A 15207-nucleotide genomic window follows, 5' to 3' on the forward strand; every position below is an offset into this window, starting at 1 on the left:
CAGGAAGTGGGCAGGAGCAATTGCTGGCCCCCCGACCCCCTTTCCCCCAGGCACTGTCTCCAGCTCCTTCGACCTCACACGAGGCACATAGTAGCTGCTTAATAAATAGATTAAGAGGTACATGAACATGCCTAGAGTATTTCCTGGCCTGTGGTAGACAAAGCGAATTGTGTTCATCTCCTGCCCTGTACGTAGGCCATGCTTGATAAATATGTGTGGAAGAAATGAACCTTTTTTTTTGAAGTGCTAAAGTGTGAAGAGTTACTGTCAGCTGTAAAGTGTAAATTCTTTTGAGACAAAGGTTTGTCTAAATCTCTTCCTACATGTTGCATTCTTTCTGTCCCAGTTAATTTTATTTTTACTATTTTTCTTATGATCATTTAGATGGCCTCTCCAGAAGAGAAGTGTCAACAAGTTTTGGAACCCCCTTATGACGAAATGTTTGCAGCTCATTTAAGGTAATCCATGAGTGAGGAAGAAAAACAAGCAAATCTGAAAATGGCTGAACTGACTATAGGGGTTTATTTAACATTTTATGATTGAAGCAGTGAAAAATTTCCTTTGAAAAAGTAGAAAAGTGTGTTTGTAATTTCACTTTGGTAACACCTATGAAAATCTTGTGAAGTTTAAAATACTTAAAAAAAATGAAATACTTTCAAATTTTAATAAATTTTTTATTCAGGGACCACGTATGTTTTTAAAAGTTAACGTGAAATGGTAATCATGGATGTGTGTGTGTGTCTTCTGTGTAATGCTCTAAAAAGCATTTGGTATTCATCCTACTGGCCGTGTAGTGGTCTTTTGTGCAGCGGGATGTGGCGCCCACTATCGACTTGCGTTTTTCATGGAAACGCCCGGTTTTTAACCTCTTGGCCTTACTGGGAAAGAAACTGGAGCAGAGCAGAGCAGATGAAATTCTGCTTTTTATTCACATGTCACGTCTACTGTTTTCACCTCTAAAGCCTCGATTCAGGCAAGCTCTAGGTGTTACAGTGTGTGGGATTTGGTTGTCCTCCTGCCTGCCCTCTTCGGCGTCTTGAGCAGGCTGGGGTGTGGGGGCAGGGTGGGGCAGACCTGTGGGGCCCCTGAGATCTCTGGAGAAGTTGGAGTGCCACTGTGTTTCTTGTAGCAACTTCCTGGCTCTGTGCAGCATGCGACGAGGCGCCAGCTTTGGGGACGGACTGACTGATAGTGACACTGCCAGCCGGGCGTCTGGGTAGAGTGTCCTTGCCCATTGATGCCCGGGAAGGGCCATTTGCGTGTTGTTAGTGGAACCTCTGCAGCTGGGCTTCTCCTTCTGGGACTTGAAAGAACAGGCCCAGCATGTAGCATGGGATTTCCTCCTGTACCCGGTGGTCTCTCGTGAGCCTGCTTGTAATCTGCTGGGTCAGTTGAGAGCAGGGCGTTTGTGCTGGGGGCGAGCAGTGCGGTCCGTGTGGTCCGTGCCGGCTCTCAGCGAGTGCGCGCACTGGCTGCCCCTCCGCCCTCAGTGCCCACCGCTTCCTTTCCAGGTGCACGTACGCGGTGGGGAACCACGACTTCATAGAGGCGTACAAGTGCCAGACCGTCATTGTCCAATATCTTTTGTCGTGGGCGTTACTGTTCAGTGTCTAACAGGTACAGCGGGTTACTTGGGGGCTAAGATCTTGAAACATCAGGCCAGTTTTAGTCACGCCTTTAATTAGAAAGTAGGAGAAGCTCATTTAGCTCTTCCACTCAGGTACTTAAATTTAGCATGGCCTTCAGACTGGTGTCCAGTCACCTATATGGTAGGGAAGAACATTGGTTATGATTAAGGATTTTATTTAATTCTATTGTGAAGAATAATATTTTGTTGCCTTTCCAACATTCAGTATAGTTACAGGGATGGGTTAGTCCCCTTGGAGAAATAGAAGAACTTCCAGATCCGGGTACAGATGGAAGAGTGGACGCCACACACAGCATCATTGAATTGTGGTCACTGAGGGCCTTAATCAAGCCAATTCTGATTTAAGTCATTAAAGTGATATCTTATGGCTAAGGCCCTGGTCAGTGAGTATTCTAGTACTGTTTATATGTATCTCCAGACTTTAGTTGCTTTTTTTTTTTTTTGGCCAAGCCGCACAGCTTGTGGAACCCGGCAGTGAAGGTGCAGAGTCCTAACCACTGGACCACCAGGGAATTCCCTTTAGGTGCTGATTTCTTAACCATCTTGCTTAATATACACGGAAGAGAATTGGTTACTGACCAGCCAAGTCTCCTCTGAATTCAAGAATTCTGTAATCAGTGAAATAAACTTTATACCACAGATTCTAAAGCACATTGTATATAAGTTGTGATCATCTGGGCTCAGAGAAGCCAAATAAGCCAGTTTTAAAAATCTTATAACAGTCTTTTTCTTACTTTGGGGAAGGTATGTATGAAATAAATGTATTTACTTATACCTAATGATACTCAGATGTTTGTAATGTGGGCTCATGTATTTTTTCCCTTCAAGAACCTGCTGCTGTGATACATAATCTTTTAAGTGGTGAGCTGTAGCCCTTACAGTTTAGAGCCCGTGTTGTTCTTTAGTCTTTCAATTGTAGCATGACTTAAACTTTTTCTGTCGGACCTTCCTTAATATGCTACATCATTCCTACGGGCATTTCAGGCCCACAAAGAAGAAAACTGGTAAGTACAAACCGAAACAGCTGGAAATTAGCAAATGGCTTTTTTCTTTTTTAAAAGCGGAAGTTTTAATTGTGTTTTCTGGGTTGGTATTTAATATTGTATGTTGACGTGATAATATCAACACAGATAGTGGAGTTTTAATAGTCAGTGTAAACTTAAATGGCAGGTCAGCCAGATTATTTGCAGTGTTTTTCTGCAGCCATTCCATGCCCCCAAATATTTATTAAATATTATTTTTTACCTTTGTCAATTTTGAACTTACTTTTGGTTTTAAACTTGGATAAAAGATGTAGATCAATTACAGTTCATTTGGGATGATGGAATACATAATAACTGGGTTATTTAAAATTCCTTGGTAAGCTATTTTATGATTTATTAAAAATCTTGGTAAATACTGAAATTTTGTTTATACTAAAATAACTGAAGGCTTGCAAATAAATACCTTCTACTAAAAAAGAGAACCCTTTCTAAGTGAAGATCTCTCTTACACATAAAATTAACACTGCCAGCTAGATTTTGAAAAGTCGTTTTGTGACATTGGTCTGTTACATACCTTGGGCCCTGTTAGGAGATCGTTGTGAACCACGTCTTGTTTTAATGGAGCTGTTGGCTGGTGGTAGGGGTTGAGGGGAAGGAGTCTTCCTGTCCCAGCGTAGGGGGAGGTTGCTGCCAGGGCTGAGCCCCTCGACTCCCCGGGACTCGTGCAGATGGGGAGGGGCTGCCACCTGCCTGGGAGGAGGGTGAGGGAAAGCACAGCAGCCCCTGGGCGTGGGCTGGTGACCCCCTTTCTGGATGGTAGCCCTGGCGTCCCCACCTCTGGTAATGGAACCTCTGACCTCAGAGCGTCTTCAAACGTACCTGCTTTTGCCCCGTAGGGCTCTGCCTGTCATGTATGCAGTGGCACTTGACCTTCGAATATTTGCCAATAATGTAAGTTCAGTCTCTGTCACTGTTGTTTTAAACCCAAACTCGTTATCTATCTGTTGCTTAATTTCATGTCATCTTTCCACAAATTTTGAGGAACACGTGGGGTTGGTGAGGGTGGTGTGGAGAAAGAGCACGGGGGTGGCTCAGGTCACGCGTGAGGGCCTGCGCTCTCGTCAGCTGTGGAGATGCGCCCCATCCCCTGTCCCTAGTGTAGATTCAGGGAGTGCTGAATCTACGCCCTGGAACGAGGAGGATTTTATGAGTCGATTTCCCCTTGGGGTCAGCATAAGCCATTTTGGGAGCAGCAGTTCTTAACTTTTTGGTCCTGACACCCCTTTACAGTTTTAAAAGCTATTGATAACTTCTGGTTCTGGACAAGACACAGTAGGCGCGTGTTTCTCTCCCTCCTGCTGGGAGTTTTAAGGCCAGCGCGGCTCTGAGAGGTGGAGAGAAGAAGGGGCAGGGCCGCGAGTTCCCTTTGTTTCCTTCTCCTCTCCTGGGCGTCCTGGTTTTGTCCGGCACCCGGGAGCATCCAAGCTGCCTCCGCCCTGGCCCGCAGGCCCAGCCCTGTCCGCAGTGGGTGGCTGGTGTGAGCGCAGGCCTGGCTGAAACAAAGAGAGCCACAGTCACAAGGAGAGCCACAGTCTTACGACACCCCGGGCATCCAGGATATAATCGAGAGTCCCTTGTCATACCAGGAATCGGGACTCTCGGCCTTTGAGACTCTGAATGGGGGAGATAGTCAGCAAGCACCCGACACTGAGGATGGGATGGGGATTCCACCCCCGCCGCCATGAAACCCTGGGAGCAGGTGCAAACACGCTTAAAGCAGGTGGAGACAAACTCTGCAAAGAAATGCAAGATATAAAGCAGCACCAAATGGAAATTTTAGAACTGAAAAATATAATAACTTAGAAATTATTAAGGACCCCCAGAAGCTTCTGTTCATATGGGTTATATCAATACTTACTGTATTAGAAATTTTAACTGGGAAAATTTTTAATATTGTTCACCTGAAATAATAAACCTTTTATGTGGTAACATAATTCACTTTCTAAATTAAAAAAAAACTATTTTCAAAGTGAACAAAATGTACTAAAAAGGGGCATTTTTGTCCGTGTTGATCTCTTTAATGTATGGCTCAACGGAAGCCGCTCAGGTTCTTATGTCTGCTTCTGCAGTCACGCTTTGCAGTACCTTGTTTTGGTTGAATATATGAAGTGTGGCCTCACGCAGACGCACATGGAAGCGGGAGGACTGTTCTAGCAGCCTTTTCAGGTGACCGTAGATGCCCTTCTCTGAGCTGCACCTTTTAAAACTACAAGAGTAGTTTTTAAGGTTCATTACAATGTGGCCTCTGAAACTTAGCAGTGACCATTTCCTGTTACATCCAAACCCACTGGTGTTGTCCATTGATCATTTGGAGAGTTCTGGTTCACTGAGTTACCCAGACGTTCCAAATGTTGACGTATTTCATTATGTGAAAAAACAAAAACCAGGAAAACTCTACATTTGTTAATATCTCCAGTGACCTCCTCAGAGAAGTCGTGAAGCAATGGAAAGCCGCGAGGCTCTTGGTGGTCAATACAAGTTTCCCAAAGTTCTAAGTTTTTCTTGAAAGTGCAAATGTCATCGGCAGCAGATAGCAGTCAGTGTTTGCCTGGGAGTGACAGGCTTGCTTCATTCACTTTCCAGAGCCCCACGCTGGCCAGTGGCCCATGCTGGCTGGCCAGGCTTTGAGGTTGTTTGTTCCACGGTCCAGCTTGAGGCCTGGACAGTGGCCCCAGTGCTTTTCCTTAAAAACACGTGCTGTATGTAGGCGGACTTCCCGCTTCATCGCAAAGAACACTAAAAATGCATGTATTCAAGGCCTAAGACTTACTAATAGTGTTAATATTTACTGCATCCTCACTGACCCTCTGAAGTGAAGTTAGCTGTGTTGGTTGGTTGATGGGAGGACCCGGCTGCGCGAGGTTCAGGACACAGTGGCTGCAAGTTCGGTTGGGGCCACCAGGCGGCGCCAGTCCTGTCCATTGCCGTCCTCTGCACCGTCCATGCAGACGTCACGCGCGTGGGAGATGGGGCTTCGCGGCCAAGTAAGAAAAGGCTAGTTAGCGGCGTGTGGCACAGGTTGCGCAGGCTCAGGGAGTCCGTGACCGACTTACTGTCTTGAATTTGTTGAAGGGCGATTTGATTTGTGGAAGAGCTGGAACACGCAAGAGACGCCTCCGTTTTGGAAAACGTAGCAGCAGCACAGGCTGGATGGTCTCGCCAGAGCCTTTGGGGACGACCCTCAGCTGTGCGCGTTTGCTTCTAGCTGTGCCGTGATCTTCTGTTTAATCGAGGTGTCTCGAGGAGGTGAAAAGTAAAGGCTTTTATCTCCTACCAGGCAGATCAGCAGCTGGTAAAGAAAGGCAAGAGCAAAGCTGGGGACATGCTGGAGAAGGCGGCCGAGCTGCTCATGAGCTGCTTCCGCGTCTGCGCCAGCGACACGTGAGCGCCCCGCTGCCCTGCCCGCCCGCTTGGCGCCGGCCTGAGCCCCACGATTGCTGTTAGTTTTTGCTTCCGATAGTCCATTGTCTCATAAGGAAATAAGAGAAAAGAACCACCTCTTATGCTTCCGCACACATTTAGCACTTCTGGGCCCACATGGCCTGCGCTCTGGGCCTCAGGCTTTCCGAGGTCCCTCTGTGTCGCCGTGTGTTTCGGTGGTTGTGACGACAGGAGAAGGTACTTTTTCCTTTTCCCCAAGTGCTTTATCGCAGTCAGCTTTTACACACATCGCTGCAAACAGCGGTTTTCGTCTGCTGTGGCGAGGCGCTGTATCCCCCGAGTACCCACGGTGTTAGAGAAGACGTCTTCTTTCGTGGCGTTGTAGTCTTCCGGGCATGTGACTCGAGCCGTGGGGCTCTAAAGTCGCTAATTTGTTGCGGAAGCTGATTTTGCGGTTGACGCGTGACATCTTTACTTCCCGGGCAGCTTTAACATAACCGTTCTCCCCGTAGCCGTGCGGGCATAGAGGACTCCAAGAAGTGGGGCATGCTGTTTCTGGTGAATCAGTTATTCAAGATCTACTTTAAGGTAAATGCTGTCAGAGCGCTGCGTCTCTTTGTTGGGTCTGCTTTCCGCCTGTCTTCCCAGACAGCCCTTCTATTCGCTGTCAGCCAGCCTCCCGGGCAAGCGGTCCCCACCCCACCCCACCCCACCCCCGGCTGCGCACAGAATCCTGGGAGCTGGCGTGCGCCCAGGGGCTGCCCGGCGCGAGGGCTGCTGTCAGCGCTTCATGCCTGTGGTCCTCTAGCGTCCGCCCGGCGAGGCGCGCGCTCGGCTTCAGGGGAAGTGAGGTGCCAGCGCCTCACGCCCGTGTCGGTGCGGGGTCGGCCAGGCGAGGGGCGCCAGCCCGGCCCCTGTGCGGGTGGGCCCTCCGCGGTGGGCGTGGTCAGGCTGTGCAGCTGTGGTGTGGCGTTAGCATCAAGCCTTCGCTTTTGACGATGTGAATCCCACCGCAAGGAGGCGCGTACTTCGTAACCAGAAGTTTATGTTTGTTCTGCCTATTTATTTAAAATACTGTCTAGGGTAGATTGTTACTCGTTATAGATCAACAAGCTCCATTTGTGTAAACCGCTCATCCGAGCCATCGACAGCTCAAACCTGAAGGACGACTACAGCACCGCACAGAGGGTGACGTACAGGTACTACGTGGGGCGGAAGGCCATGTTCGACAGCGACTTCAAGCAAGGTGTGTCGCTGCTTCTGAGCAGTTGGGGCTGGGTTCGGGGAACGTGGTCACTGCCTCCTGTTACTGCTGAAGGTGGACTGTGGGTGTTGGCTGCATCCAAGCTGTGTTTATTTTTGACACTAAGTTGGTTCCGCAAGGGAGAGTCCCACATGAAGTTCCTTGCTCCGCGCCAGGTCTCTGAGACGGGCTCCAGCATGTCCTTTTCTGGGCACCGGTGTTCCGGCGCAGGCTACAGTCGGTGTTTCCCTATGGCCTCTGCTGGTCCTGCTGGCCCAGGACGTGGAGATGGGGCAGCGCGTAGCTCAGCTCCAGCCGCGGTGGACGAGGCTTTGCGCTGGTGCCATCTTCGGTGCTTGTGGCCGTGCATGGCGGATCGGTGCCGCGTCAGAGCTGCGCTTTCGTGAAATCACGTTATGTGGCTCGTGTCATTAGCTTTCTCAAGAACGGGAAGCCACGTTTTTTTCTTTCTGAGCTTTTGGAGTAGCTGGCATGTGGTGGTCCTTTATGATTCTTCTCTCGTCCTCAGACCAGACTTTCTAAACTCACTTCTCTGACAGTTATTTGCACGTGAAGCCGTGTGACTTCAGGCAACACGACGGACGTAAGGAGCACCTCCTCTCCGTGTGTCAATGGCCATGGATGCTCCGATAACAAAAATAACAGCTCTCGGGCTTCCCTGGTGGCGCAGTGGTTGAGAGTCCACCTGCCAATGCAGGGGACACGGGTTCGTGCCCTGGTCCGGGAAGATCCCACGTGCCGCGGAGCGGCTGGGCACGTGAGCAATGGCCGCTGAGCCTGTGTGTCCTGAGCCTGTGCTCCGCAACGGGAGAGGCCACAGCAGTGAGAGACCTGTGTACTGCAAAAAAAATAAATAACAGCTCTCTCATAATAAGTGCTCTGTGTTTTTACTCTGTAGGGTCGTGTAGACCAACTTTTCTTTTTCTTTTCACGAAATTTTTATACATCTACAGCTTTCGAAAGAGGGCTTTTGTTGGTTAGTTCCCCCATCTTTTTTCTTTTCCTTTAAATATCAAGCATAAGAAGATAAGCTTTTATTTTTTACTTTTTAAAAATAAATTTATTTATCTATTTATTTATTTTTTGGCCGCATTGGGTCTTTGTTGCTGTGCGCGAGCTTTCTCTAGCTGCAGCGAGCGGGGGCTTCTCTTCCCTGTGGTGCACGGGCTTCTTATTGCAGTGGCTTCTCTTGTTGCGGAGCACGGGCTCCAGAGTGCAGGCTCAGTAGTTGTGGGTCGCGGGCTCAGTAGTTGTGGCGCACAGGCTGAGTTGCTCCGCGGCATGTGGGATCTTCCTGGACCAGAGCTCAAACCCCTGTCCCCTGCGTTGGCAGGCGGATTCTTAACCACCCCACCACGGGGGAAGTCCAAGAAGAGAAGCTTTTAAATTACAGTTTACCCCTGAACAACGAGGGGGTTAAGCCCCGTGTGACTCACAGTCAGCCCTGTGGCCACAGTTCCTCCACATCCATGGATGGATCAGGCAGCCACAGACCACGTGGTAACGTAGTGTTTACCGTTGCAAGTACCCGTGTACAGGTGGACCCGCACAGCTCGGACTGCCTTGTTCGGGGGTCACCTGTACTCCCAGCTGAAGTCTCTGAGGTATTGCTGTGCTTTTCCTCTGAATGTGCACTGAGTGGTATTTTTGAACACCTAACACAGCAGGAAATAATTTGTTAATATTGATGGTAGATATTTGCAGTTCCTGAAACCTTTCGGGCCTTCATGTAAGGGTGGGTGGTAGCATCAGGCGCAGGGTGGGGACCGTGGTGACCATGTCTGTGTCTGACTCTGCAGCTGAGGAGTACCTGTCCTTTGCTTTTGAGCACTGCCACCGTTTGAGCCAGAAGAACAAAAGGATGGTCCTCATTTATCTCCTTCCTGTGAAGATGCTCCTGGTAAGTGCTCTCAGCAGCTCTCACAGGTCCTGTTGTCTACGAGAAGTGGGCAGATGTTTCACAGCGCAGCCAGTGGTGTGTGATGGGTCACAGTCTGAGCTGCACATGAGCACACCCCAAAAATTGAGGAGGAATGAGCCTTGGGTGTGACCCGAACTACTGTTTCCGTGACTGGCACTTCCAGATCCTTCTAAAAAGGCTTGCCTGTGTTTCCTTTCTCTTGAAGTTCCCTAACTCAAAAGTTTAACATATATAAGACAAGTAAAATAAGTGCATATTATTTTTGTTTCCCCTAAAAAATCTAAATTTATAGAAATGGATTAACCAAGAAAGAAAAAGGTCATTCCAGCCTGTCTGTAGGTATCTTACTTGGTCACTGAAAATTATTTTTGATATTTGTAAAGAAATGACAAATAGCTAGCAAGTTATCTGACTAAAACATCCTCAAAGTAGTAGATAGAGCTTCCTTTCCTCCCATTAAAAAAATTTTTTTAAATTATCAAAACAACACTCACATACTTACCTAGTTCAGGGCCACTTGTAGTGGGAAAGAGACAGTGTCACACCTCCCTCCCCACTGCTAACCCGACTTCACGGGAACAACCAGTTTTAGATGTTTCAGCTGGTTCTTCTAGAAGCTGTTTCTGAATTCCTAAATTGTAGCCTAGTGTTGCTTCAGGTGTCACCCGCCTCCTGTGATACAGTAATGAGAAGGTCGAGATTGAGGTCAGACGTCACTGATGACGAAGCCATGTTTTGGCTAGGTTTTCTGATTTCCAGACCAGCGTTGGTGTTTTTTTCTTCCAGTAGACTGGGATGCTTTCAGTTCTTGTTCAGCAACTTAGACAGAAAGCCTAAGAAACACAGGTTGCAAGTTTTTCCTTGACAAGAGTTTTATCAAAGACAATTTGGTTAAAAGTGAGAGGGTTCTTATTCTGGAAATTTACTCTCAGGGTCACATGCCAACCACTGAGCTCCTGAGAAAGTACCATCTCATGCAGTTTGCGGAGGTGACCAAAGCTGTGAGGTAGGGTATTCTTCCTTTTCCCTTTGCGACCTCGTGGAAGGCGCAGTCAGCACACACGTCCTCGTGTTGTGAGAGAACTAATGGCGTTTCGACGCGCTCTCGTTCCGGGCGTTGTCCTGACTGTGTCTGTGCGTCTGTCCCGCCGCGCAGTGAAGGCAACCTCCTCCTCCTGAACGAGGCTCTGGCCACGCACGAGCCCTTCTTCATCCGCTGCGGCATCTTCCTCATCCTCGAGAAGCTGAAGATTATCACCTACAGGAACCTCTTTAAGAAAGTGTAAGCAGAGGCCATCCTTTTCACTCCGGGGTAAACTCTGCCCTCCACGGCCCGCGCACCGCCCTGGGCCCGCGCGCCACGGCTGCGCAGGCCGGGGAGCGGAGGTCTGCCAGCCCTTGCGGGAGGAACAGCTCGGGTTGCAGTGGAGACCTTGTAACAGACGTCTTGGCGCCGGCCCTGAGAACCAGGCGTTTCCCATTGTGCCGGAGAGTGTGGGACCCATTGCCCGTGTCCTCGGTTGGTGACCCGCTGACCCTCCCCACCACCCCTGTCCGTCAGGAGGTGGTTCTTTCCTTCCGTGTCACTCTGGAAGTTGACTCTTCTCTGAGGCCTGGTCCCAGCAGGATCTCAGTTAAACTTCAGTCAAAGTCAGACTTTTTCTGGCTGCGAGGAATATATCAAAAGTAGCGAGGACCGCAGTCCATCACACCTGAGACACCGTCCATCGTAAGGTGCTTCTCGATTATAAGGATGTTAAAATGGGAGAACACGTGCATCTGAGATTCACGCAAATAGTCAGTAAACGTAAAGTATATTTGTGCTAGTGGCTTTTTAAAACTGGAAAGTCAGAGTTAAAAGCTCTTATTCTTCAAGTGCATCTGGCGCGGGAGACGCTTTGTTCCCCTGGAACAGAGGTTTCTCCCGTTGACCCCGTCCTCACACCCCGTCCGTGATGCGCGTGAGCTCTGTCCCTCTCCCAGGTACTTGTTACTCAAGACACACCAGCTGGCTCTGGATGCGTTCCTGGTTGCCTTGAAGTTCATGCAGGTGGAGGACGTGGACATCGCCGAGGTCCAGTGCATCCTGGCCAACCTGATCTACATGGTGTGTGGCCGCGCCTCCCCCGGGCCCCGCCTTCGCCGGGAGCTCCGATGCCTTCCTGGTTCCCAGAGGGCTCTGTGCGGGCGGGGTGGATGCACACGGCACGTATTTCTCCGTTCTCCCCTGGGCGTGTTCACTCGTGCTCCCAGGGAGCTGACTGCACGGTGACTGGGGGGGGGGATACTTGTGCCACAGCGCCAGGCCCTTCACCCCTGCAGGCTTGACGGGCCCCAGGCCCAGAGACACGCCGCCTCCGCTCTTCTCCCACAGGGCCACATTAAAGGCTATATCTCGCACCAGCACCAGAAGCTGGTCGTCAGCAAGCAGAACCCGTTCCCCCCGCTGTCCACGGTGTGCTGACCCCGCCCCCGGCCCCGGGGACAGGGAGCCGGGCCATCCTGGTTCGTATCCTGCCGAGAACTCGTCCTCCGCGGCTGGAGTCTCTCGGGTCTTTCCCGGGGGAGGCTGAGACCTCAGCGTCTCTGACATCACGGCTGACGGATACGCACCTCACAGAGGACTGGCATCCCCTTCTCAGAAAGCGCAGCCATCTCCGCTGGCCCTGGGGTGCTGGTGACGCTCAGGCGAGGGGCGCGGCCTCCGAGGCAGCTTCTGTCTCCTTCTCCTGAGTGTTGTTCATGAAGGCATCTTCTAACTCTTTCTGTAAAAAAAGGTGATCTGAATTTATACAAAAAGGTGTATTCTTTACCGTATCTTCTGGGATACGTCTTTTTATGTTAAATTTGAACATTCTGTGTGGTCAAAATGCTGGGTTAACAGTGCTTCTTTTTACAAGCTGAACGTACTTTGATTTAAATTTCCCAGGTGTCATAGCTGTTTTTTCAGAGTGTGCGTGTCTCCTCTGTCTGTGCAGAACTTACTAAAGAAGGAAACGTCACGGACTGTAGTTGCTCATCTTCGCTGCAAAGGCACCAAACCTGGAGGCTGCTTGTGCCCTTTGCGCGGGGAAGAGCCACTGTGGGACGTGGAGACACACGCACAGACGCCCCCCCCGCCCCCCCGCTGAGGCCTCCCATCTGTGCCCCCCGCGTCAGCTGCTCCAGCTGCCAGACCGACTGTCCCGGTTGGCTCAAAAGTGTGCAGTGTGCTCCTGGCTTCTGCTCCACGTGGCTCATCTGCAGGGCTCTCCCGGGCTGCACAAGTGACCCACCCTGAAGGCGTGTCGTCCCGGGACTCTGACTGGCGCTCAGCCGGGCTCCACGTGGGCCTCTCCAGTCGGATGGAGCCGCATTCCGAGAGCGAGGACCCCAAAGAAGAGGTGGAGCTGGATCCACTTCTGTGAGCTGGGCTTCCGAGTCAACAGTGTGACCTCCACCCTGGGCATGTCCAGACTTGGGCGTGGGGACGGGCAGTGCGGAGGGGATGGCCTGCCGTGGGTGTCAGGCCCCCAACCGCCTCCCCCCACCAGTTCCTTGAGCAGGAGAGCGTGGCCTGGGGGAGGCGCAGACGGCCATGGTGAGACCGTCCGTGTTTCCCGGGGCACTGCTGTCACGGCATCGCTGCTCCGCGGGGCCGGGCACACCCTCACGGACGAGAGCTGCGTCCTCGCTGCGGGCTGGGCGCTGGACTTCTGGGAGCGTGCCTGGATTTCATAGCGTAGAGAGCTGGGCATTTTTAACACTTTCAGGTATTTTCTTGAACAGTAGAAAATCAGGGACTGACCGTGAACCATAACACGGGGTCGTACTTGGCAATGAAAGAAACAGAACCTCGGGCACGAGCATCCTGCGTTCCCACTGGTCTGGAGGCCTGTGTGTGGCGCGGCCGGCCTGGCCTCGTGAACACAGGCCTGGCGTCATTGTTCGCACTGCCCCCAAACTTGGAAGCCCACAGTCCTAACCTGGGTGTGAATGGGTGTGGCCATCTAATCAAGTTCCCTTTTCTTGCATTTTATTGTTTTGATTTGCTTACCTCGTGTGGTTTCTAACCATTTATTAAGTTATACACGTGACTAGAGCAGTTTTCATTCCGCATGGCCCTCTGCGTTTCAGCTGCGTTGCAGGCCTGTATCTTTCTCTGCAGTGGTCCTTCTTTTTATAGAGCCTGTAAATGCTGTAGGGAGATCCTTACCTCTGCCTGTGCTGTGTTTGTCATAATTTCCAGGTAGGGTTTCTACTCTAGCAAATCCAGATTTGTAGGGCAGGTTAATGGCATCATCAGCGAGGTTGCAGGTACCTTTACGGAATTATTTAGGTAGAAGTTGCAGTGCGCATCCGCTGGATTTTGAATCCTTGGTAGCCATTCAGAGCAGTGGCCTGATGCCCTCATGACAGTTTGAAGATAACAGCCACATTCAGTAAGACGTCAGAGTCCTCTCCTGTTCCTCCACTGCCCTTAGTGTCCCTTAGTTCGCGTCAGATTCACATATTTATTTTTGCTAAGGTCCTTTCAGAGAAATGGGCCAGCGCATCTGCAGATTGGCCAAAAAATGGCTAACTCTGGGGTTGATGAGGTATAGTATCAGAAATGAAACAAGCACCGTGCTTGTTTAAGGATTGTTACTTAAAAATCTGAATTGCGTTTAAACTCCGTTCTCCAGTGAGGAGAGTGTGTCACAGTTTTAACCCCTTAAAACAACCCTCCGCTCCCCAGCAGCGCGTCAGGAAGGAGCCCGCCCCCGCCTGTGCCTTTGGCGGGAGCCGCCTTCAGGCCCTGCCGTGGCGGCCGCGGAGCTGTCAGCCGTGAGAGCCCTTCCCTCCCTCGGGGGAACTGGGCACCTCCGGCTTAGACATTAACGGGGAAATAGACGTGATGTGCACCCACGCGCTCTCGCCTGCCGGTCGGGCACCGGCCGCCCCGCGCCGCGGGTCGGGTCTGCGGGAAGCGCCATTCGGGCTGTACTCGCGGCCCGTCGGCGTGGGTGGCGGCGGCGTCACGGGGCCGCGGGGCTGTCGCCGCACGGTCCCAGCGCCGCCCTCGTCGTGGGGCTGCGGCCCTTCGGCCCAGCCGCTCCGCTGCTCCCGCCCCGGGGTCGGGCCCGCGCAGAGGCCCGCGGTTTGCCTTCCAGCCCCTCGCGCTGCCCGCTCCTTCTGCCCTCCCGGAGCAGGCGGGGAGGTCGCTGCGACGCCGCCGCCCCCGCGACCGCTGTTGGACTGAACCCCTCTGTTCCCTGGCGTTTCAGGAAAGCGCCGTTCGGTGCCGGCAGGTCTGCTTTTATTGCTGGGCGCGCGCCCTCCCCCCTCCTCCCCGGGGTTCTGCTCAGACGAGGGGTCCCGGGGGAGGGGCTGAGGGCGCTGTCACCCCAACCCCGGCTCCTCGTCGCCTCTGTGACCGTGGTCGCCTCTCCGGCTGGGGGAGCTCGGCTGCTGCGTGACTCGCCGGAGCCAGAGCGCGTATCGGGGGACCTTGATGAGCAGGAGCGGCCGAGGCCCTCGGGGGGCGTGGCGCCCAAGAGGCCGGTGAGGAACCAGGCGCCGCGGTGCTCCCGGGCCACCGCGCCGCCCGCCGCCCGCCGCGCCGAGCCGACCGCCGCGCCCCGCTCGCAGACCGTTCGCGTGGTCACCGTGGTGTTGAGGGCCCGGCCGCACTCTCCGGGGTCCACGTGCGTGACCAGCAGCCGCGCGGGCTCCAGCTCGGGGCCGCGGAGGGTCCAGCCGCCCAGCACGCCCGGCCGCGGGAGGAGGACGCGCTCGGCGAAGTCGGCCTCGGCAGTGCAGACGGGCCGCCCGGAGTCGGGGCAGCGCACGGGCCGCGCCAGCTCCAACAGGGCCACGTCATTGTCCCCCGTGTCCGCCTCGAATCTCATGTGCACGTGGACGCCCTTCACCTCCACCGCCGGCGGGGCCTCGCGCGCCAGGCAGCGGGAACCTGGAAGGAGGCGGGGGG

General features: G+C 52.4%; 2 protein-coding genes across 2 annotated transcripts in view; one reads left to right on the plus strand and one right to left on the minus strand.

The window, feature by feature from the left end:
• Positions 1 to 11766, plus strand: part of PCID2 (PCI domain containing 2) — a 20667-nt gene extending 8901 nt beyond the window's left edge. The window contains exons 3-14 of the mRNA XM_007466363.1: positions 385 to 458; positions 1512 to 1577; positions 2611 to 2652; positions 3528 to 3582; positions 5969 to 6072; positions 6585 to 6660; positions 7177 to 7318; positions 9136 to 9236; positions 10190 to 10263; positions 10414 to 10539; positions 11241 to 11364; positions 11632 to 11766. Of these exons, the coding sequence (XP_007466425.1) occupies positions 385 to 458; positions 1512 to 1577; positions 2611 to 2652; positions 3528 to 3582; positions 5969 to 6072; positions 6585 to 6660; positions 7177 to 7318; positions 9136 to 9236; positions 10190 to 10263; positions 10414 to 10539; positions 11241 to 11364; positions 11632 to 11721 (1074 nt within the window). The 3' untranslated portion in view covers positions 11722 to 11766. The remainder of the gene's footprint in view (positions 1 to 384; positions 459 to 1511; positions 1578 to 2610; positions 2653 to 3527; positions 3583 to 5968; positions 6073 to 6584; positions 6661 to 7176; positions 7319 to 9135; positions 9237 to 10189; positions 10264 to 10413; positions 10540 to 11240; positions 11365 to 11631) is intronic.
• Positions 11767 to 14618: 2852 nt separating this feature from the next.
• Positions 14619 to 15207, minus strand: part of PROZ (protein Z, vitamin K dependent plasma glycoprotein) — an 8950-nt gene continuing 8361 nt past the window's right edge. The window contains 2 exon segments of the mRNA XM_007466371.1: positions 14619 to 14755; positions 14758 to 15157. Coding sequence (XP_007466433.1) covers positions 14619 to 14755; positions 14758 to 15157 — 537 coding nt within the window.

Source organism: Lipotes vexillifer, unplaced genomic scaffold (genome assembly GCF_000442215.2).
Source record: "Lipotes vexillifer unplaced genomic scaffold, Lipotes_vexillifer_v1.1 scaffold791, whole genome shotgun sequence".
NCBI lineage: Eukaryota > Metazoa > Chordata > Mammalia > Artiodactyla > Lipotidae > Lipotes > Lipotes vexillifer.